The 21,822-nt window shown below is 45.4% G+C and overlaps 2 protein-coding genes and 1 long non-coding RNA gene across 5 annotated transcripts in view; all 3 read right to left on the bottom strand.

Annotated features, from left to right (window-relative positions):
* The window catches only part of MYBPC2 (myosin binding protein C2), a 59,372-nt gene extending 42,474 nt beyond the window's left edge, over positions 1–16,898 (bottom strand). Inside the window, exons 1-9 of the mRNA XM_085565857.1 lie at positions 16,814–16,898; positions 11,100–11,228; positions 9,288–9,305; positions 9,107–9,184; positions 7,441–7,589; positions 6,254–6,371; positions 4,707–4,755; positions 3,164–3,223; positions 1,866–2,065 (exon numbers count right to left, since the gene is read on the bottom strand). Of these exons, the coding sequence (XP_085421983.1) occupies positions 1,866–2,065; positions 3,164–3,223; positions 4,707–4,755; positions 6,254–6,371; positions 7,441–7,589; positions 9,107–9,184; positions 9,288–9,305; positions 11,100–11,228; positions 16,814–16,895 (883 nt within the window). The 5' untranslated portion in view covers positions 16,896–16,898. The remainder of the gene's footprint in view (positions 1–1,865; positions 2,066–3,163; positions 3,224–4,706; positions 4,756–6,253; positions 6,372–7,440; positions 7,590–9,106; positions 9,185–9,287; positions 9,306–11,099; positions 11,229–16,813) is intronic.
* A 1,700-nt stretch (positions 16,899–18,598) lies between these two features.
* LOC146763972 (uncharacterized) lies at positions 18,599–19,859 on the bottom strand. The gene is made up of 2 exons (XR_014951006.1): positions 19,632–19,859; positions 18,599–19,380 (listed from the first exon to the last, which is right to left on the bottom strand). It is a non-coding gene; the product is annotated as an uncharacterized LOC146763972 (long non-coding RNA).
* A 127-nt stretch (positions 19,860–19,986) lies between these two features.
* SCAF1 (SR-related CTD associated factor 1) overlaps positions 19,987–21,822 on the bottom strand; it is a 28,325-nt gene continuing 26,489 nt past the window's right edge. For all 3 annotated transcript variants that reach the window (XM_085565772.1, XM_085565771.1, XM_085565770.1), the window contains one exon: positions 19,987–20,297. In XM_085565772.1, coding sequence (XP_085421898.1) covers positions 20,103–20,297 — 195 coding nt within the window. In that variant the 3' untranslated portion in view covers positions 19,987–20,102. The remainder of the gene's footprint in view (positions 20,298–21,822) is intronic.

Raw genomic sequence — 21,822 nt, 5'->3', positions numbered from 1 at the left:
CACCCAGGAACCCAAAACCCACCCAGGAACCTCCAAAAACCACCCTAGAACCCAAAACCCACCCAGGAACCTCCAAAAACCACCCGGGGACCTCCAAAAATCCACCAGGAACCCAAAAATGACCTGGGGACACCAAAAAAACACCCGAAAACCACCCAGGAACCTCCAAAAACCACCTGAGAACCTTCAAAAATCACCTGAGAACCTCCAAAAACCACCCAGGAACCTCCAAAAACCACCCAGGAACCCCAAAAAAACATCCAGGAACCCCAAAAAACCACCCAGAAACCACCCAGAAACCACCCAGGAACCCCAAAAAACCACCTGAAAACCTCCAAAAATCATCTGAGAACCTCCAAAAACCACCCAGGAACCCCCAAAAAACATCCAGGAACCTCCAAAAACCACCCAGGAACCCCAAAAAGTCACCTGGGAACCCCAAAAATGACCTGGGGACACCAAAAAAACACCCAAAAACCATCCAGGAACCTCCAAAAACCACCCGGGAACCTCCAAAAACGACCAGAGAACCTCCAAAAACCACCCAGGAACCCAAAAAATCACCTGGGAACCCCGAAAAACCACCCAGGAACCCCAAAAAACCACCCTGGAACCTCCAAAAATCACCTGAGAACCCAAAAAAATCACCTAGGAACCCAAAAATCCACCAGGAACCCCAAAATGACCTGGGGACACCAAAAAACCACCCAAAAACCACCCAGGAACCTCCAAAAACCACCCAGGAACCTCCAAAAATCCACCAGGAACCCAAAAATCCACCAGGAACCCCAAAATGACCTGGGGACACCAAAAAACCACCCAAAAACCACCCAGGAACCTCCAAAAACCACCCAGGAACCTCCAAAAACCACCTGAGAACCTTCAAAAATCACCTGAGAACCTCCAAAAACCACCCAGGAACCTCCAAAAACCACCTGAGAACCTCCAAAAACCACCCAGGAACCTCCAAAAACCACCTGAGAACCTCCAAAAACCACCCAGGAACCTCCAAAAACCACCTGAGAACCTCCAAAAACCACCCAGGAACCTCCAAAAACCACCTGAGAACCTCCAAAAACCACCCAGGAACCCAAAAACCACCCAGGAACCCAAAAACCACCCAGGAACCTCAAAAAACCACCCAGGAACCCCAAAAAGTCACCTGGGAACCCCAAAAAACCCAAAAGGTTCCTCAGGGAACCATCAGGGGTCCAGCTTCCGGAAGAAGGCTGGGGGGGACAGGGGAGGTCAGGGAACCTCCAAAAATCCACCAGGAACCCCAAAATGACCTGGGGACACCAAAAAACCACCCAAAAACCACCCAGGAACCTCCAAAAACCACCCAGGAACCTCCAAAAACCACCCAGGAACCTCCAAAAACCACCCAGGAACCTCCAAAAACCACCTGAGAACCTCCAAAAACCACCCAGGAACCTCCAAAAACCACCTGAGAACCTCCAAAAACCACCCAGGAACCCAAAAAAATCACCCAGGAACCCAAAAAACCACCCAGAAACCTCCAAAAATCATCTGAGAACCTCCAAAAAACACCCAGGAACCCAAAGAAACATCCAGGAACCCCAAAAAACCACCCAGGAACCTCAAAAAACCACCCAGGAACCCCAAAAGTCACCTGAGAACCCCAAAATTTGCCAAATTTGCCCCAAAATGTGTCACCTTCGCTCTTCTTGGGCTCCACCTTGATCTTCTTGATCATCTTGATCATCTCCTGTCCTTCAAACCCTCAAAATCCCTCAAGGATTTCACGTAAAAACCCCAAAATTTCTCCAAATTTCCTCCAATTTTTTCCAATTTTTTTCCCAAATTTTCCCAAAATTTGCCGAATTTTCCCCAAGATGTCCCACCTTCGCTCTTCTTGGGCTCCACCTTGATCTTCTTGAGGCGCTTGAGCATGCCGCGCAGGTCGGTGATGCCGTACTGGAAGGCGATGCGCTCGTACTCGCTCTTCTTGGTGACGCCCTTGAGCAGCTCCCAGATCTCGGGTGGGATGGTGTCCTCCTCGTCGTCCTTCTTCTTCTTCTTCACCTCCTCGGCCTGCTCCTCCCTGCCGGCCGGAGCCTTCAGCCTCAGCCTCAGCCTCATCATCTTCATCTTCATCTTCATCCCAAAGTTCTCCTCAACTCAACCCTGTTCCTGTCCTCATCCTCATCTTCATCCTCATCTTCATCTTCATCTTCATCCCAGAGTTGTCCTCAACTCAACCCTGTTCCTGTCCTCATCCTCATCTCCATCTTCATCCTCATCCTCATCCTCGTCCTCATCATCCTCATCCTCATCTTCATCCTCATCATCTTCATCCCAAAGTTCTCCTCAACTCAACCCTGTTCCTGTCCTCATCCTCATCCCTGTTCTCCTCATCACCATCCTCATCCTCATCATCCTCATCTCCATCCTCATCATCTTCATCCTCATCCCCATCCTCATCCTCATCCTCATCCCCTCCTTCTTCTTCTTCACCTCCTCGGCCTGCTCCTCCCTGCCGGCCAGAGCCTTCAGCCTCAGCCTCATCCTCATCCTCATCCTCGTCATCCTCATCTTCATCCCAGAGTTCTGCTCAACTCAACCCCGTTCCTGTCCTCATCCTCATCCTCATCTTCATCCCTGTTCTCCTCATCCTCATCCTCATCCTCATCTCCATCTTCATCCTCATCCTCATCATCTTCATCCTTCATCCTCATCCTCATCATTCTCGTCCTTGTCCCTCCTGCCCTTCCTCCTCCTCCTCTTCATCCTCCCCCTGCTCTTCCTCATCCTGCCCTTCCTCTTCCTCTTCCTCTTCCTCTTCCTCTTCCTCTTCCTCTTCCTCTTCCTCCTCCTCCTCCTCCTCCTCCTGCCCTTCCTCCTCCTCTTCATCCTCCTCCCCTGCCCTTCCTCCCCTCCTGCCCTTCCTCCTCCTCCTCCTCCTCCTCCTCCTCCCCTGCCCTTCCTCCTCCTCTTCCTCCTCCTCCTCCTCCTCTTCCTCCTCCTGCCCTTCCTCCTCCTCCTCCTCCTCCTCCTCCTCCTCCTCCCCCCCTGCCCTTCCTCCTCCTCCTCCTCCTCTTCCTCCTCCTCCTCCTCCTCCTCCTGCCCTTCCTCCCCCTGCCCTTCCTCCTCCTCCTCCTCCTCCCCCCCTGCCCTTCCTCCCCCTCCTCCTCCTCCTCACCTCTTCTTCAGCAGCCCGCTGAAGTCCAGCTCTCCGGCCGTCTCGTCCTTGGCGCCGTCCCTGCAGAATTTGGGGCAATTTCGGGGGATTTTGGGGCATTTTGGGGTCCCCAGGGGGGGTCTCGGTGTCCAGGGGAGTCCCTGGGGGGGTTTTGGGGGGAATTTGGGCAATTTTGGGGATCCCCAGGGTGGCATTTTGGGGGAATTTGGGAGGATTTTGGGGATCCCAAAGTTGGATTTTGGGGCATTTTGAAGGGATTTTTAGGGGATTTCGGGGGAGTTTTGGGGGATTTTGGGGTCCCGGGTGAGATTTTGGGGTTTTTGGGGGGTCCCAGGTGAAATTTTGGGGTCCTGGGTGGGATTTTGGGGTTTTTGGGGTGTCCCAGGTGAGATTTTGGGGTTTTTCGGGTGTCCCAGGTGGGATTTTGGAGTTTTTGGGGTGTCCCAGGTGGGATTTTGGGGTCCTGGGTGGGATTTTGAGATTTTTTGGGTGTCCCAGGTGAGATTTTGGGTTTTTTGGGGTGTCCCAGGTGAGATTTTGGGTTTTTTGGGGTGTCCCGGGTGAGATTTTGGGTTTTTTGGGGTGTCCCAGGTGAGATTTTGGGTTTTTTGGGGTGTCCCGGGTGGGATTTTGGGTTTTTGGGTGTCCCAGGTGGGATTTTGGGTTTTTGGGGGGTCCCGGGTGGGATTTTGGGGTCCCGGGTGAGATTTTGGGGTTTTTGGGTGTCCCAGGTGAGATTTTGGGTTTTTTGGGGGGTCCCAGGTGAAATTTTGGGGTCCTGGGTGGGATTTTGAGATTTTTTGGGTGTCCCAGGTGAGATTTTGGGTTTTTTGGGGTGTCCCAGGTGAGATTTTGGGTTTTTGGGGTATCCCAGGTGACATTTTGGGTTTTTTGGGTGTCCCAGGTGAGATTTTGGGTTTTTTGGGGTGTCCCGGGTGGGATTTTGGAGTTTTTGTGGTCCCGGGTGGGATTTTGGGGTCCCGGGTGAGATTTTGGGGTTTTTGGGGTGTCCTGGGTGAGATTTTGGGGTTTTTGGGGAGTCCCGGGTGGGATTTTGGGGTCCCGGGTGGGATTTTAGGGTTTTTTGGGGTTTCCCGGGTGGGATTTGGGGGTTTTTGGGGTGTCCCAGGTGAGATTTTGGATTTTTTGGGGTGTCCCAGGTGAGATTTTGGGTTTTTTGGGGGGTCCCAGGTGAAATTTTGGGGTCCTGGGTGGGATTTTGGGGTTTTTTGGGTGTCCCAGGCGAGATTTTGGGGTTTTTGGGATGTCCTGGGTGGGATTTTGGAGTTTTTGTGGTCCCAGGTGAAATTTTGGGGTCCTGGGTGGGATTTTGGGTTTTTGGGGTGTCCCGGGTGAGATTTTGGGTTTTTTGGGGTGTCCCGGGTGGGATTTTGGGGTTTTTTGGGGGGTCCCGGGTGGGATTTTGGGTTTTTTGGGGTGTCCCAGGTGAGATTTTGGGGTTTTTGGGTGTCCCATGTAAGATTTTGGGGTTTTTGGGGTGCCCCGGGTGGGATTTTGGGGTTTTTTGGGGGTCTCCACTCACGTCCTCTTGAAGGCCTGCAGGACGTTCTCCGAGCCCGAGGGGCGGCCGGCTGGGGAGGGCGTCCCAAAAATGTCCCAAAATGTCCCCAAAATGTCCTCAAAATGTCCCCAAAATGTCCCCAAATCCCCCAAATGCCCCAAAATGTCCCCAAATCCCCCCAAAATGTCCCCAAAATGTCCCAAATATCCCCAAATTTCCCAAATGTTCCCAAATGTCCCCAAAATGTCCCAAAATGTCCCCAAAATGTCCCAAAAATGTCCCCAAATCCCCCCAAAATGTTCCCAAATGTCCCAAATATCCCCAAATGTCCTCAAAATGTCCTAAAAATGTCCCCAAATCCCCCCAATGTCCCCAAAATGTCCCAAAATGTCCCAAAATGTCCCAAAATGTCCCCAAATGTCCCAAAATGTCCCAAAATGTCCCAAAATGTCCCCAAATGTCCCAAATATCCCCAAATTTCCCAAATGTTCCCATATGTCCCCAAAATGTCCCAAAATGTCCCAAAAATGTCCCCAAATCCTCCCAAAATGTCCCCAAAATGTCCCAAAATGTCCCCAAAATTTCCGAAAATGTCCCAAAATGTCCCCAAAATTTCCCAAAATGTCCCCAAATCCCCCCAAAATGTCCCCAAATGTCCCAAATATCCCCAAATTTCCCAAATGTTCCCAAAATGTCCCCAAATGTCCCCAAATGTCCCCAGGGTTGTTTTCAGGGAGTTTTGGGTTTTTTTGGGAGTTTTTAAGGCGGTTTTGGGGTGATTTTGGGACATTTTTGGGGTTAATTTTGGCTTAATTTTGGGATATTTTTGGGATGATTTTGGGGTTGATTTTGGGATAATTTTTAGATATTTTTGGGGTTAATTTGGGATCACTTTGGGTTAATATTGGGATATTTTGGGGATATTTTTATGGTTAATTTTGGGTTAATTTTCGGGTGTTTTTGGGGTGGTTTTTTTTTTTTGCTGATTTTGGGATATTTTTGCGTTAATTTTGGGATAATTTTGAGGTGAATTTTTTGCTGATTTTGGGATATTTTTGGGATAATTTTGGGATAATTTTGAGGTGAATTTTTTGCTGATTTTGGGATATTTTTGCGTTAATTTTGGGATAATTTTGAGGTGAATTTTTTGCTGATTTTGGGATATTTTTGGGATATTTTTGGGGTGATTTTGGGATATTTTTGGGGTGATTTTGGGCGATTTTGGGGCTCCCACCCTCGACGTCGATGTTGAAGGAGCAGCGGGTGCCCGGGAGGTTTTTGGGGTTATTTTTGGTTAATTTTGGGACATTTTAATGGATATTTTTGGGATATTTTTTTGATATTTTTTGGATAATTTTGGGGTGATTTTGGGCGATTTTGGGGCTCCCACCCTCGACGTCGATGTTGAAGGAGCAGCGGGTGCCCGGGAGGTTTTTGGGGTTATTTTCGGTTAATTTTGGGACATTTTAATGGATATTTTTGGGATATTTTTGGGATATTTTTTGGATAATTTTGGGGTGATTTTGGGGTAATTTTGGGGTGATTTTGGGCGATTTTGGGGCTCCCACCCTCGACGTCGATGTTGAAGGAGCAGCTGTCCTTCTTGTCCTTGGCCGTGACCTCGCAGCGATAATCGCCCCGGTCCCCCGGAACCACCTTGGAGATGGCGAGCTCGAAGGTGAACACCTGGCACAGGTGAGACAGGTGAGAATGGACAGGTGAGAACACCTGGGACAGGTGAGACAGGTGAGAATGGACAGGTGAGAACACCTGGCACAGGTGAGACAGGTGAGAATGGACAGGTGAGACAGGTGAGAATGGACAGGTGAGAACACCTGGGACAGGTGAGAATGGACAGGTGAGAATGGACAGGTGAGAATGGACAGGTGAGAATGGGCAGCTCGAAGGTGAACACCTGGCACAGGTGAGACGGGACAGGTGAGACAGGTGAGAACACCTGGGACAGGTGAGACAGGTGAGAATGGACAGGTGAGAATGGGCAGCTCGAAGGTGAACACCTGGCACAGGTGAGACGGGACAGGTGAGACAGGTGAGACAGGTGAGAATGGACAGGTGAGACAGGTGAGAACACCTGGGACAGGTGAGAACGAACAGGTGAGAATGGACAGGTGAGAACACCTGGGACAGGTGAGATGGGACAGGTGAGACAGGTGAACACCTGGCACAGGTGAGATGGGACAGCTCGAAGGTGAACACCTGGCACAGGTGAGACAGGTGAGAATGGACAGGTGAGAACACCTGGGACAGGTGAGAACACCTGGGACAGGTGAGATTGGACAGGTGAGATGGGACAGGTGAGACAGGTGAGAACACCTGGGACAGGTGGGACAGGTGAGACAGGTGAGAATGGACAGGTGAGAATGGACAGGTGAGAACGGACAGGTGAGATTGGACAGGTGAGAATGGACAGGTGAGTTCCCCCCCCCAGTCCCTCCCAGACCCTTCCAGCTCATTCCCAGTCCAAACCAGTCCAAACCAGTCCATTCCCAGTATAAACCAGTACAAACCAGTACAAACCAGTACAAACCAGTACAAACCAGTATAAACCAGTCCCACCTGGCTGTCCTTGTCGCAGGTGTCCCGGAACTGGAAGCGGGCTCCGCTCTTGCTGCCCAGCTCATTCCCAGTGCTCCCAGTCCATCCCAGTCCATCCCAGTATAACCCAGTCCATTCCCAGTATAACCCAGTCTATTCCCAGTATAAACCAGTATAAACCAGTACAAACCAGTCCCACCTGGCTGTCCTTGTCGCAGGTGTCCCGGAACTGGAAGCGGGCTCCGCTCTTGCTGCCCAGCTCCAGCCATTTGCCCTTGAACCATTTGACGGCGGGTTTGGTTCCCAGTTTGGCGCCGTCCACTCGCGCCACCACCAGAACGTCCCCGCCTGGTTTGGGGGAAAAAACCCCAAAAAAATCAAAAAAAATCCAAAAAAAATTTAAAAAAATGAAATTGGGGGAAAAAAGATGGAAACAGGGAAAAAAAAACGGGAAAAAAAGGGAAAAAAACGCGGCAGAAATAGCGCCCCGAGAAAATGAAATCGGGAAAAAAAAATATGAAAAAAGAAAAGAAAAATTTCCCGAAAATCCCCACGAAATTCACCCCCAAATTCCCCAAAATTCCCTCAAATCTACCCAAACCACCTCAGGATAAATCTCCCCCAAAATCCCCCCAAATTTTCCCAGATTTCGCCAAAATTCCCCCAAATTCCCCACAAAATCCCCCAAATCCCTCAAATCCACCCAAATCCCCCAAAATTCTCCCAAAATTCTCCCAAATCCCCCCAAAACCGCCCAAAATCCCCCTCAAATCACCCAAATCCCCCAAAATCCCCCCGAAATCCCCCAAAATTCTCTCAAATCCCCCCAAAATCCCCCCAAAATCCCCCCAAATCCCCCCCAAATAACCCCAAAATATCCCAAATCCCCCAAATCCCCCCAAAATTCCCCAAATCTCCCCAAATTCCCCTGCAAAATCCCCCAAAATCCCCCAAACCCCCCAAATCCCCCCAAAATCCCCCCAAAATTCTCCCAAATCCCCCCCAAATCCCCCAAAATCCTCCCAAATCCCCCAAATCCCCCAAATCCCCCCAAATTCCCCCAAAATCCCCCCAAAATCCCCCCAAATCCCCCCCAAATCCCCCAAATCCCCCCAAATTCCCCAATTCCCAAACCCCCCAAAATCCCCCCAAATTCCCAAATCCCCCAAATCCCCCCAAAATCCCCCAAAATCCCCCAAAATCCCCCCAAATCCCTCAAATCCCCCCAAACCCCCCCAAACCCCCCCAAAATCCCCCCCAAATTTCCCCAAATCCCCCAAATTTCCCCAAATCCCCCCCAAATCCCCCCAAATAACCCCAAACCCCCAAAATCCCCCCAAATCCCCCCAAATCTCCCCCCAAAATCCCCCCCAAACCCCCCTCAAATCACCCAAATCCCCCCAAATTCCCCCAAAAATCCCCCAAAATTCTCCCAAAATCCCCCAAATCCCCCCAAATCCCCCAAATCCCCCAAATTCCCCAATTCCCAAACCCCCCAAACCCCCCCCAAACCCCCCCAAATCCCCCCAAATTCCCCAAATCCCCCCAAAATTCCCCAATTCCCAAGTTCCCAAATTCCCAAATCCCCCCAAAATCCCCCAAATTCACAAAATTCCCAAATCCCCCCCAAAATCCCCCCAATCCCCCCCAAATCCCCTCCAAAACCCCCCAAAAATCCCCCAAAATCCCCCCAAAATTCCCCAAATCCCCCCAAATTCCCAAAATCCTCCCAAAATCCGCGCAAACCCCCCAAATTCCCCAAATCCCCCCCAAAATCCCCTCAAACCCCCCAAATCTCCCAAATCCCCCCAAATCCCCCAAAATTCCCAAAATTCCCAAAATTCCCAATCCCAATCCCTGCTCACCGCTCTCCACCAGCACGTTTTGGGGCTGGCTCAGGAACAGCCCGTCCGGGTCGGGGGGTCCGGGGGGGTTCAGCTCCTCTGGGGGGGCGGGGGGGTCAGGGGGGCCGAGACCCCCAAATTTTGGGGAGGGGGGAGGGGGGAGGGCACCAAAAATTTGGGGGGAAAAAACCCCAAAACTCACCCAAATCATCCTTGGGCTCTGGAAGGGAATGGGGGGAGGGGGAGTGAGGGAGGGACCCCAAAAATGAGGAAAGGCGCCCCAAAATCACCCCAAAAATCATCCCAAAAATCATCCCAAAATAATCCCAAAAATCATCCCAAAATAACCCCAAAATCGCCCCAAAATCATCCCAAAATCATCCCAAAATCATCCAAAAATCATCCCAAAATCACCCCAAAAATCATCCCAAAATCACCCAAAAATCATCCCAAAATCATCCCCAAATCCTCCCAAAATCATCCCAAAATCATCCCAGAATCACCCCAAAAATCATCCCAAAAATCACCCCAAAATCACCCAAAAATCATCCCAGAATCATCCCAAAATCATCCCAGAATCACCCAAAAATCATCCCAAAATCATCCCCAAATCCTCCCAAAATCACCCCAAAATCATCCCAGAATCATCCCAAAATCATCCCAAAATCACCCCAAAATCATCCCAGAATCTCCCAAAATCACCCAAAAATCATCCCAAAATCATCCCAAAATCATCCCAAAATCCCCCCAAATCCCCCAAAAAAATCCCAAAAAATTCCCAAATTCCCTCCAAAATTCCCCCCAAAATTCCCCAAATCCCCCCAAATTTGCCCCAAAAATCCCCAAAATTCCTCAAAATTCCCCCAAAATCGCCCCCGAAAATCCTCCCAAATCCCCCAAAATTCCCAAATTCCCCCCAGAAAATTCCCCAAATCCTCCAAAATTCCCCAAAATCCCCCCAAAAATCCCCCAAAATTTCTCAAAACTCCCCCCAAAAAAATCCCCAAAAATTCCCAAATTCCCCCAAAAATTCCCAAAAAATTCCCAAATTTCCCCAAAAAAATCCCCAAAAATTCCCAAATTCCCCCAAAAATTCCCAAAACCCCCCCAAAAAATCCACCAAATCCCCTCAAAAACTCCCAAATTTCCCCAAAAAAATCCCCCAAAATTCCCAAATTTCCCCAAAAAATCCCCCCCAAAATCCCCAAAAATTCCCCAAAAATTCCCAAATTTCCCCAAAAATTCCCCAAAAACTCCCAAATTCCCCCCAAAAATCCCCAAAAATTCCCCAAAAACTCCCAAATTTCCCCCAAAAATTCCCAAAAATTCCCCAAAATTCCCAAATTTCCCCAAAAAAAATCCCCAAAAATTCCCAAATCCCCCCAAATCCCCCCAAAAATCCCCAAAAATTCCCCAAAAACTCCCAAATTTCCCCAAAAAAATCCCCAAAAATTCCCAAATCCCCCCAAAAATCCCCAAAAATTCCCCAAAAACTCCCAAATTTTCCCCAAAAATTCCCCAAAAACTCCCAAATTCCCCCCAAAAATTCCCCAAAAATTCCCAAATTTCCCCAAAAATTCCCCAAAAACTCCCAAATTTCCCCCAAAAATTCCCCAAAAACTCCCAAATTCCCCCCAAAAATCCTCAAAAATCCTCAAAAATTCCCAAATTTTCCCAAAAAATCCCCAAAAATTCCCCAAATCCTCCCCAAAAATCCTCAAAAATTCCCCAAAAATTCCCAAATTTCCCCAAAAAAATCCCCAAAAATTCCCAAATCCCCCCAAAAAATCCCCAAAAATTCCCCAAAAATTCCCAAATTTCCCCCAAAATTCCCAAATTTCCTCAAAAAATCCCCAAAAATTCCCAAATTTCCCAAAAAAATCCCCAAAAATTCCCCAAATCCTCCCCAAAAATCCCCAAAAATTCCCAAATCCCCCCAAAAATTCCCAAAAATTTCCCAAATTTCCCCAAAAAATCCCCAAAAAATTCCGAAATTCCCGCTCCCCTCCCCCACCTTTCGGGGGCTCCTCGGGCCCCTCCCCCGCCGCCTTTTGCCCAATTTCGCCTTTTTTCTCCTCATTTTTCTCCTCTTTTTTCTCCTCTTTTTTCTCTTTTTTCTCCTTTTTCGCCTCTTTTTTGGCAGCTGCCGGGGAGGGGAAAAAAATCAAAATAAAACCAAAGAAATTAAAAAAGAAAATTAAATAAAATTCAAAAGAAATAAAAATTAAAATCAATAAAATTAAAATCAAAATTGAAAAAAAATGAAAAATTAAAAGAAAAGAATGAAAAATTAAACTAAAACGGGAAATTTAAAAAAAAAAAATATTTAAAGTTAAAATAAAAAATGAAAAATTAAGATTAAAAAACGAACATTTAAAATAAAAAGTGAAAAAATAAAATAAAACTGAAAATTAAAAAAAATATTTAAAATTAAAATAAAAAATGAAAAATTAAGATTAAAAAATGAACATTTAAAATAAAAAATGAAAAATTAAAAGAAAAACATAACAATTAAAATAAAACTGAAAATGTAAAAAAAAAATTAAAATTAAAATTAAAATATGAAAATTTAAAATAAAAAAAAGAAAAATTAAAAGAAAAAAATAACAATTAAAATAAAAAAGAAATTAGAAGAAGGAAAATGAAAAGTGAAAATAAATAAAACAAAGAAGTAAAAATTTAAAAAAGAAATTTAAAATTAAAAAAGGAAAAACTAAATTGAAAAATTAAAAGTTTCAAAAATGAAAGCTTAGAATTAAAAAATGAAAAATTAAAATAGAATAAATTAAAAACTAAAACTAAAAAATGAAAACCTAAATTTAAAAAATGGAAAAATTAAAATAAAAAACGAAAACTTAAAATTAAAAAAAATGAAGAACTAAAATTTTAAAAATCTAAAAAAAAATTAAAACAAAAAATGAAATGAAACAAAGAAAATTAAAGACAAAACATTTTTCCCACAATCAAAAAACTTTAAAAAATAAAAAAAAATTCAAATTAAATTTTTTGGGGGGGGGGGGGGGCGGATTTGGGGGATTTTGGGGGGAATTTTGGGGGGATTTTGGGGTGGGGGAGGGGCGGATTTTGGGGGGATTTTTTGGGATTTTGGGGGGATTTTTTGGGATTTTTTGGGATTTTTTTGGTGGGGGAGGGGCGGAATTTTTTTGGGATTTGGGGGGTGGGGGAGGGGCGGATTTTTGGGGATTTTTTGGTGGGGGAGGGGCGGATTTTTGGGGGGATTTTTTTGGATTTTTTGGTGGGGGAGGGGCGGATTTTGGGGGGATTTTTGGGGATTTTTTGGGATTTTTTTGGTGGGGGAGGGGCGGAATTTTTTTGGGATTTGGGGGGTGGGGGAGGGGCGGATTTTTTGGGATTTTTTGGTGGGGGATGGGCGGATTTTGGGGGGATTTTTTGGGATTTTTTTGTGTGTGGGGGAGGGGCGGATTTTTGGGGGGATTTTTTGGGATTTTGGGGCGATTTTTTGGGATTTTTTGGGATTTTTTTGGTGGGGGAGGGGCGGGGTTTTTTGGGGATTTTTTGGTGGGGGAGGGGCGGATTTTGGGGGGATTTTTTGGGCTTTTGGGGGGATTTTTTGGGCTTTTGGGGGGATTTTTTGGGATTTTTTTTTTGTGTGTGTGGGGGAGGGGCGGATTTTTTGGGGGATTTTTTGGGATTTTTGGGGGGATTTTTTCGGATTTTTTGGGATTTTTTTTGTGGGGGAGGGGCGGATTTTTGGGGGGATTTTTTGGGATTTTGGGTGGATTTTTTGGGATTTTTTTTGGTGGGGGAGGGGCGGATTTTTTTGGGGATTTGGGGGGGTGGGGGAGGGGCGGATTTTTTGGTGGGGGATGGGCGGATTTTGGGGGGATTTTTTGGGATTTTGGGGGGATTTTTTGGGATTTTTTGGGATTTTTTGGTGGGGGAGGGGCAGATTTTTGGGGGGATTTTTTGGGATTTTTTGGGATTTTTTTGGTGGGGGAGGGGCGGGGTTTTTTGGGGATTTTTTGGTGGGGGATGAGCGGATTTAGGGGGGATTTTTTGGGATTTTGGGGGGATTTTTTGGGATTTTTTTGAGATTTTTTGGTGGGGGAGGGGCGGATTTTTTGGGGGATTTTTTTGGCTTTTGGGGGGATTTTTTGGATTTTGGGGGGATTTTTTGGGATTTTTTTGAGATTTTTTGGTGGGGGAGGGGCGGATTTTTTGGGGGATTTTTTTGGCTTTTGGGGGGATTTTTTGGGATTTTCGGGGGATTTTTTGGGATTTTTTTTTGTGTGGGGGAGGGGCGGATTTAGGGGGGATTTTTTGGGCTTTTGGGGGGATTTTTTGGGATTTTGGGGGGATTTTTTGGGATTTTTTTTTTTTTTGTGGGGGGGAGGGGCGGATTTTTTTGGGGGATTTTTTGGGTGGGGGAGGGGCGGATTTTGGCCCTGCCAAATTTGGGGTTCGCTCCGTGACCCCCCCAAAAATAGCGGCGGCTCCGGTGTCACCTCCGGGCTCGGGTGACATTTTGGGGGGGCCCCTCCCCCCTCCCCCCCCCCGCGGCCAAAAATAAAATTTAAAAATAAAATCGGGGGGTGGGGGAGGGGGGGAAGGAAAATTTGGGGTTTTTTAAGGGCGGGGAGCCCCAAAAATCGGCGCGAAACCCCCCAAAAAATTGGAGAGAACCCCCAAAAAATTGGGGCAAAACCCCCCCAAAAAATTGGGACAAATCCCTCCAAAAAATTGGGGCAAAATCCCTCAAAAATTGGAGCAAAACCCCCCAAAAAATTGGGGCAAAATCCCCCAAAAATTGGAGCAAAACCCCCTCAAAAATTGGGGCAAATCCCTCAAAAAAATTGGGGCAAAACCCCCCCAAAAAATTGGAGAGATCCCCCAAAAAATTGGGGCAAAACCCCCCAAAAAATTGGGGCAAAACTCCCCAAAAATTGAAGCAAAACCCCCCAAAAAATTGGGGTAAAACCCCCCAAAAAATTGGGACAAAACCCCCCCAAAAATTGGGACAAAACCCCCCCAAAAAATTGGAGAGATCCCCCAAAAATTGGGACAAAACTCCCCAAAAAATTGGGGCAAAACCCCCCAAAAATTGAAGCAAAACCCCCCAAAAAATTGGGGCAAAAACCCCCCAAAAATTGTCAAAATCCCCCCCCAAAAAAAGGAAAATTTGACAAATTTTTGGAACCCAAAATTTGGAATCTCCCCCAAAATTTTTGGAACCCCCCCAATTAAAATTATCAGATTCCCTCCCAAATTAATTTTGGAACCCTCCCCAAAAAATTGTCACAATCCCCCCAAATTTTTGGGACACGAATTTTGGAAACCCCCCTCCCCCCCGAAAAATTTTTTGGAGAACCCCCCAAAATTTTTGGAACTTCCCAAAAGTGTCATGAACGCCCCAAAAAATTGTCAAAATCCCCCCAAAAATTGTCAAAATCCCCCCAAAAAATTGGCGAGACCTCACCAAAAAAAATAAATTTACCCAAATTTTTGGAATTCAAATTTTGGAACCTCCCCAAAATTTTTGGAATCCCCCCAAAATGTCACACCCCCCCCCAAAATGTCACAACCCCCCCCCCAAAAATTGTCGCCTCCTAAAATGTCACCCCCCAAAATAACTGTCCCCTCCCCCCCCAAAATTTGTCACCTCCCAAATTTGTCAACCCCCAAAAATGTCAAGAATTCCCAAAATTTGTCTCAAACCCCCCAAATTTTGTCCCTTCCCCAAAAATTGTCACCCCCAAAAATGTCACAAAACCCCAAATTTGTCCCTTCCCAAAAATTTTCGCCCCCCAAAATTGTCACGAATTCCCAAAATTTGTCCCAAATCCCCCCAAATTTGTCACCCCCCAAAATTGTCCCAAATCCCCCCAAATTTGTCCCCTCCCCCCCCCAAAATTTGTCACCCCCCAAAAATGTCGCCCCCCCCCCCCCCCAAAGCGCTGAGTCAGCAACGGTGGGAAAAAAACCCCCAAAATTCGAATTTTACACCCCAAAAAACTCCAAATTCAAATTTTACACCCCCAAAAAACCCAAAATTCAAATTTTACACCCCAAAAAACTCCAAATTCAAATTTTACACCCCAAAAACCCCAAAAGTCAAATTTTACACCCCAAAATCACCCCAAAAAACCCCAAAAATCAAATTTTACACCCCAAAAAACCCAAAATTCAAATTTTACGCCCCAAAATCACCCCAAAAAACCCCAAAAATTCAAATTTTACACCCCAAAAAAACCCCAACATTCAAATTTTACACCCCAAGAAAATCGCATTTTTATATTTCAAAAATCGACCCAAAAAGTCGCTTTTTACTCCCCCAAAATTCGCTTTTTGTACCCAAAAACTACCCCAAAAAATCGCATTTTTATATCTCAAAAATCACCCCAAAATTTGCTTTTCACACCCCAAAAATCACCCCAAAAATTGTATTTTACTCCCCTAAAATTTGCATTTTTACACCCCAAAATTCGCTTTTTACACCCCAAAAATTTGCTTTTTATACCCCAAAAATTCACATTTTTTCCCCAAAAAATTTCAAATTTTTACCCCCAAAAATTCACATTTTTGTCCCAAAAATCGCCCCAAAAATTCCCTTTTTTCACCCAAACTTCCTCCCCAAAATTCGCTTTTTTCACCCCCAAAAATTCAAAATTTTCCCTCCAAAATTTGCATTTTTCACCCCAAAATTTGAATATTTACCCCTAAATTTGCATTTTCACCCCAGAATTTGCATTTTTCTCCCAAAATTTGCATTTTCCACCCCAAAATTTGCATTTTTTACTCCAAAATTGGTCCCCGCCTTCCCGGGCATTAATTAGCTCAGTTAATTAAGGATTTAATTGAATGTTTTCATTAAGTCTCCTCCCGATTAATTCAGCTTCTCATTAATTAATGGTGATTAATGAGTAATTAATGAGGAATTAAGGGGTAATTAATGAGTTAATAGTGGTAATTAATGATTGATTAATGAGTAATAAACGAGTAATTTAGTGGTAATTAATGAGTAATTAAGGAACTATTAATTAGTTAATAATGGGTAATTAATGGGTAATTAATGGTGATTATGGGGCAATTAATGGGTAATGAACGGGGTAATTAATGAGTTATTAATTGGTAATTAATGAGTAATAAATAGGCAATTAACGGGTAATTAATGAGTTAATAAAGGGTAATTAATATATAAATAATGAGCAACTAATTAGTTATTAATGGGCAATTAACGGGTAATTAATGTATAATTAATCCATGCTTTATGGGTACTTAATGAGTAATTAATGAGTAATTAGGGGTAATTAATGTATAATTAACGTGTAATTAATGAGTAATTAACAGATGATTGATAAGTAATTGGTGGTAATTTATGGATATTTGACGTGTAATTTACAGGTAATTAATACATAATTAATGGGTAATTAGTGGATAATTTAGGGGAAATTAATGGTTGATAAATAGCTAATTCTCCCCATTAGTTAATTAAAAAATTGAAAAATTGAATAAATTGAATACATTCAATTAATTAAAAATAATTAAACTACCGCCGGGCCAATTAATTCCCCCGGCTAATTAATTACCACCATCAATTAATTAAAGAAACCAACGCAAAACCCCAATGAAATCACCGCAATCAACAAAACCAAATTAATGAAACGATTAAAATAAATCATTAACCCCTCCCAGGGCCCTTGGGGGCGGCGCTAATTAAGCCCCTCGCTAATTAGGCGCGTTAATTACCGGCCTTGGCCTCGGGCATGGCGGCGGCGCTCGGGGGGTCCCGACTGGCCCCGCCCCCCCCGCGCCCGCGCTTAAACCCCATTGGCCACGCCCACGCCGGCCACGCCCACCACAGGCCACGCCCCCTCAAGGCCACGCCCCTAATTGAAGTCAATGGGGCTGAGGCCACGCCCCTCGGGCAGACCACGCCCCCTCCATATAGAGTCAATGGCAATTGAGGCCACGCCCCCTCACGCAGACCACGCCCATTCACACAGGCCACGCCCATTCACACAGGCCACGCCCCCTCCATATTAAGTCAATGGCAATTGAGGCCACGCCCCCTCACTCAAGCCACGCCCCCTCAGCCCCCCCCGCCAATGGAACCGTCCGGCCCCTCTCCCCCCCCAATCCCAATGGAACCTTCCAGCCCCGCCCCTCACAGATTTTTGGGGTTTTTTTCCCCAATTTTTGGGGATTTCCACCCAAATTTTGGGATTTCCACCCAGATTTTCCATTTCTGCCTCGATTTTTGGGATCTCCACCCAATTTTTGGGATGTTTTTCTCAAATTTTTGGGGTTTTTTTAACCAAATTTTTGGGATTTTTTTCCCCAGTTTTTAGGATTTCTTCCCCAATTTTGGGTTTGGTTTTTTTTTTCCCCAATTTTTTGGGATTTTTTCCCAATTTTGGGGGGATTTTCACCCCAAATTTTTGGGATTTTTCTCCCAAATTTTCAATTTCTGCCTCGATTTTAGGGATCTCCAACGAATTTTTGGGTTTTTTCCCAATTTTTGGGATTTTTCCCAATTTTTGGGATTTTTCCCCAAATTTTTGGGGTTTTTTCCCAATTTTTGGGTTTTTTTTCCCCAATTTTTGGGTTTTTTTTTACACAATTTTTGGAGATTTTTTCCCAATTTTTGGGATTTCCTCCCCAAATTTTTGGGATTTCCACCCAAATTTTCAATTTCTGCCTCGATTTTTGGGATTCCCACCCCAATTTTTTGGGATTTTTTCCCAATTTTTGGGATTTCCCCCCGATTTTGTCATTTTCTACCCCAATTTTTGGGGTTTCCCACCCCAAATTTTGGGATTTGCACACCAATTTTTGGTTTTTTTTTTCCCCAATTTTTTTTGGATTTTCCCCCCAGTTTTTGGACATTTCCACCCCACATTTTTCGGGATTTCCTCCCAATTTTATTTTTTCCCACCAAAATTTTGGGTTTTTTTCCCAAATTTTTCATTCCCACCCCAATTTTTTAGCCTTTTTCCTAAATTTTGGGATTCCCACCCCAATTTTTTGGGTTTTTTCCCCAATTTTAGGATTTCCACCCCAATTTTTTGCCATTTCCCACCCAAATTTTGGGACTTCCATTCAATTTTTGGGATTCCCACCCCAATTTTGGGGTTTTTTCCCCCAATTTTTTAGGATTTCCTCCCAATTTTGGTATTTCTACCCAAAATTTCCATTTCTTGCCCCAAATTTGGGGATTTCCACTGAATTTTTGGGATTTTTTTCCCAATTTCAAGGATCTCCACCCCAATTTTAGGGTTTTTTTCCCAATTTTTGGAGTTTTTTCCCAAATTTTGGAATTTCCCTCCCAATTTGGGGATGTCCCCAATTTTTGGGGATTTCCACCTAAATTTTCAATTTCCACCCCAATTTTTTTCCCTCCCCACCCCAATTTTTTGGTTTTTCCCCCAATTTTAGGATTCCCACCCCAATTTTTGCCATTTCCTCCCAAATTTTCACTTCCCACCCCAATTTTTCGGGATTTTTCCCCAAAAAAAAAACCCCCAGACCATCTCCAGGTGCCCAAACTCCGTTTTTATCTCCAACTCCGGCATCGGGCGGGGGGAACTTCCCTCGGGGGGGCAACAAAATCCTCCAAAATCCTCCAAATCCTCCCAAAATCCACCCAAATCCACCCAAAATCCACCCAAATCCTCCAAAATCCTCCAAAATCCACCCTAATCCTACACAATCCTCCAAAATCCACCAAAATCCACCCAAAATCCCCGAAAATCCTCATAAATCCACCCAAATTCTCCCAAATCCCCCAAATCCCCCCAAATCCTCCAAAATCTACCTAAATTATCCAAAATGCACCCAAATCCTCCCAAATTCACCCAAAATCCACCCAAATCTTCCAAAATCCACCAAATTCTTCTCAAATCCCCCAAAATCCCCCAAAATGCACCCAAAATCCCCCAAAATCCCCCCAAATCCCCCCAAATCCTCCAAAATCCACCCAAATGCACCCAAATCCTCCAAATCCTCCCAAAATCCACCCAAATCCTCCAAAATCCTTCAAAATACTCCAAAACCCTCCAAAATCTTCAAAATCCACCCAAATCCTCTAAAATCCACCCAAATCCTCCAAATTTTTCCAAAATCCACCCAAAATCCACCCAAATCCACCTAAATTATCCAAAATTCCCTAAATCCTCCCAAATTCACCCAAAATCCATCCAAATCCACCCAAATCCACCCAAAATCCACCCAAATCTACCAAAATCCCCCAAAATGCACCCAAATCCACCCAAATCCTCCAAAATCCTTCAAAATACTCCAAAACCCTCCAAAATCTTCAAAATCCACCCAAATCCTCCAAATTTTTCCAAAATCCACCCAAAATCCACCCAAATCCACCTAAATTATCCAAAATTCCCTAAATCCTCCCAAATTCACCCAAAATCCACCCAAAATCCACCCAAATCCTCTAAAATCCACCCAAATCCTCCAAAATTTTCCAAAATCCACCCAAATCCACCTAAATTATCCAAAATGCACCCAAATCTTCCAAAATCCCCCAAAATCCCCCCAAATCCCCCAAAACCCTCAAAATCCACCCAAATCCTCTAAAATCCACCCAAATCCTCCAAATTTTTCCAAAATCCACCCAAATCCTCCCAAATTCACCCAAAATCCACCGAAATCCTCATAAATCCACCCAAATTCTCCCAAATCCCCCAAATTCTTCCCAAATCCCCCCAAAATCCTCCAAAATCCCCCAAAATCCTCCAAAATCCCCCAAAATCCCCCAAAATCCTCCAAAATCCTCCCAAAATCCCCCAAAATCCACCTAAATTATCCAAAATCCCCCCAAAATCCTCCAAAATCCCCCAAAATCCTCCAAAACCCCCCAAAATCCTCCAAAATCCCCCAAATCCCCCAAAATCCCCCAGCCCCCCCATCCCCCCCCCTCCACCGCCGGACCGAACCATTCCCTCCCCGGGGGGAGCCGGGGGCACATTTTGGGGCGGTTTCGTCGTTTTTCGGGCGTTTCCCGCCGGGTTTTTGGGGTTATTTACAGCGGGGGGAGGGGCAGGGGGGGCGGGGCGGGGCCCCCCGGGGATTTGGGGGGTCCCGGGGGGTCCGGGGGGTCCTCGGGGGGGGCGGGGCGGCGGCGGCGGCGCCGGAAGTATTTGTAGCGCTGCACGTAGGCGCCCACCAGGCGCGTCACCTTCACCGGGTTGATCTCGCCGCTGCGGCTGTGGCAGATCTGGGGGAAATTTGGGGGGATTTGGGGAAATTTGGGGGAATTTGGGGTTATTTGGGGATTTTTTCGGATTTTTTGGGGATTTTTTGGGGGGGGTTTGGGGGGTTTTGGGGGGGTTTTAAGGGTTTTTAAGGGGTTTTTAGGGGATTTTATTTGAGTTTTTAAGGGGTTTTTGGAAGGGTTTTGGGGGATTTGGGGGGATTTGGGGGAATTTGGCGGATTTGGGGGGATTTGGGGTTTTTTGGGATTTTTTTGGGGGGGGTTTAGGGGGTTTTGGGGGGGTTTTTAAGGGGTTTTTGGGGATTTTATTTGAGTTTTTAAGGGGGTTTTTTGGAGGATTTTGGGGACATTTGGGGATTTGGGGAAATTTGGGGGGTTTTGGGGTTTTTGGGGGTTTTTGGGGTTTTTTTTGGGGGGGTTTTGGGGGTTTTTAAGGGGTTTTTTTTGGATTTTATTTGAGTTTTTAAGGGGTTTTATGGAGGATTTTGGGGACATTTGGGGATTTGGGGAAATTTGGGGGGATTTGGGGTTTTTGAGGGTTTTTTGGGGGTTTTTTTGGGGGGTGTTTAGGGGGTTTTGGGGGGTTTTGGGGGGGTTTTAAGGGGTTTTTGGGGATTTTATTTGAGTTTTTTAAGGGGGTTTTGGGAGGGTTTTGGGGAATTTGGGGGAATTTGGGGGAATTTGGGGTTTTTTGGGGATTTTTGGGATTTTTTTGGGGGGTTTTTAAGGGGTTTTTGGGGATTTTATTTGAGTTTTTAAGGGGTTTTATGGAGGATTTTGGGGAAATTTGGGGGAATTTGGGGGATTTGGGGAAATTTGGGGGAATTTGAGGTTTTTTGGGATTTTTTTGGGGGGGGTTTAGGGGGTTTTGGGGGGTTTTTAAGGGGTTTTTTGGGGATTTTATTTGATTTTTAAGGGGGTTTTGGGAGGATTTTGGGGAAATTTGGGGCAATTTGGGGGAATTTGGGGATTTGGGGAATTTTGGGGATTTTTTGGGGGGGGTTTGGGGGGTTTTTAAGGGTTTTTTTCGGGATTTTATTTGAGTTTTTAAGGGGTTTTTTTGGAGGATTTTGGGGGACATTTGGGGATTTGGGGGGTTTTGGGGGGATTTGGGGGATTTGGGTTTTTTGGGATTTTTTGGGATTTTTTGGGGGTTTTTTTGGGGGGGGTTTGGGGGGTTTTGGGGGGGTTTTAAGGGGTTTTTAAGGGGTTTTTGGGGATTTTATTTGAGTTTTTAAGGGGTTTTATGGAGGGTTTTGGGGAAATTTTGGAAATTTGGGGGGATTTGGGGAAATTTGGGGAGTTTTGGGTTTTTGGGGGTTTTTTGGGATATTTTGGGATTTTTTGGGGATGTTTTTGGGGGGGTTTTGGGGAGTTTTAAGGGGTTTTTTTGGGATTTTATTTGAGTTTTTAAGGGGTTTTTTTTTGAGGATTTGGGGGAATTGGGGGATTTGGGGGGATTTGGGGAGTTTTGGGATTTTTGGGGATTTTTGGGGATTTTTTTGGGGGGGTTTAGGGGTTTTAAGGG

Source organism: Lonchura striata, chromosome 37, assembly GCF_050655825.1.
Source record: "Lonchura striata isolate lonStrDom1 chromosome 37, ASM5065582v1, whole genome shotgun sequence".
In the NCBI taxonomy this organism is placed as follows: Eukaryota; Metazoa; Chordata; class Aves; order Passeriformes; family Estrildidae; genus Lonchura; species Lonchura striata.
The sequence above is the reverse complement of the archived record's forward strand: the minus strand, read 5'-3'. Positions and strand labels throughout refer to the sequence as shown.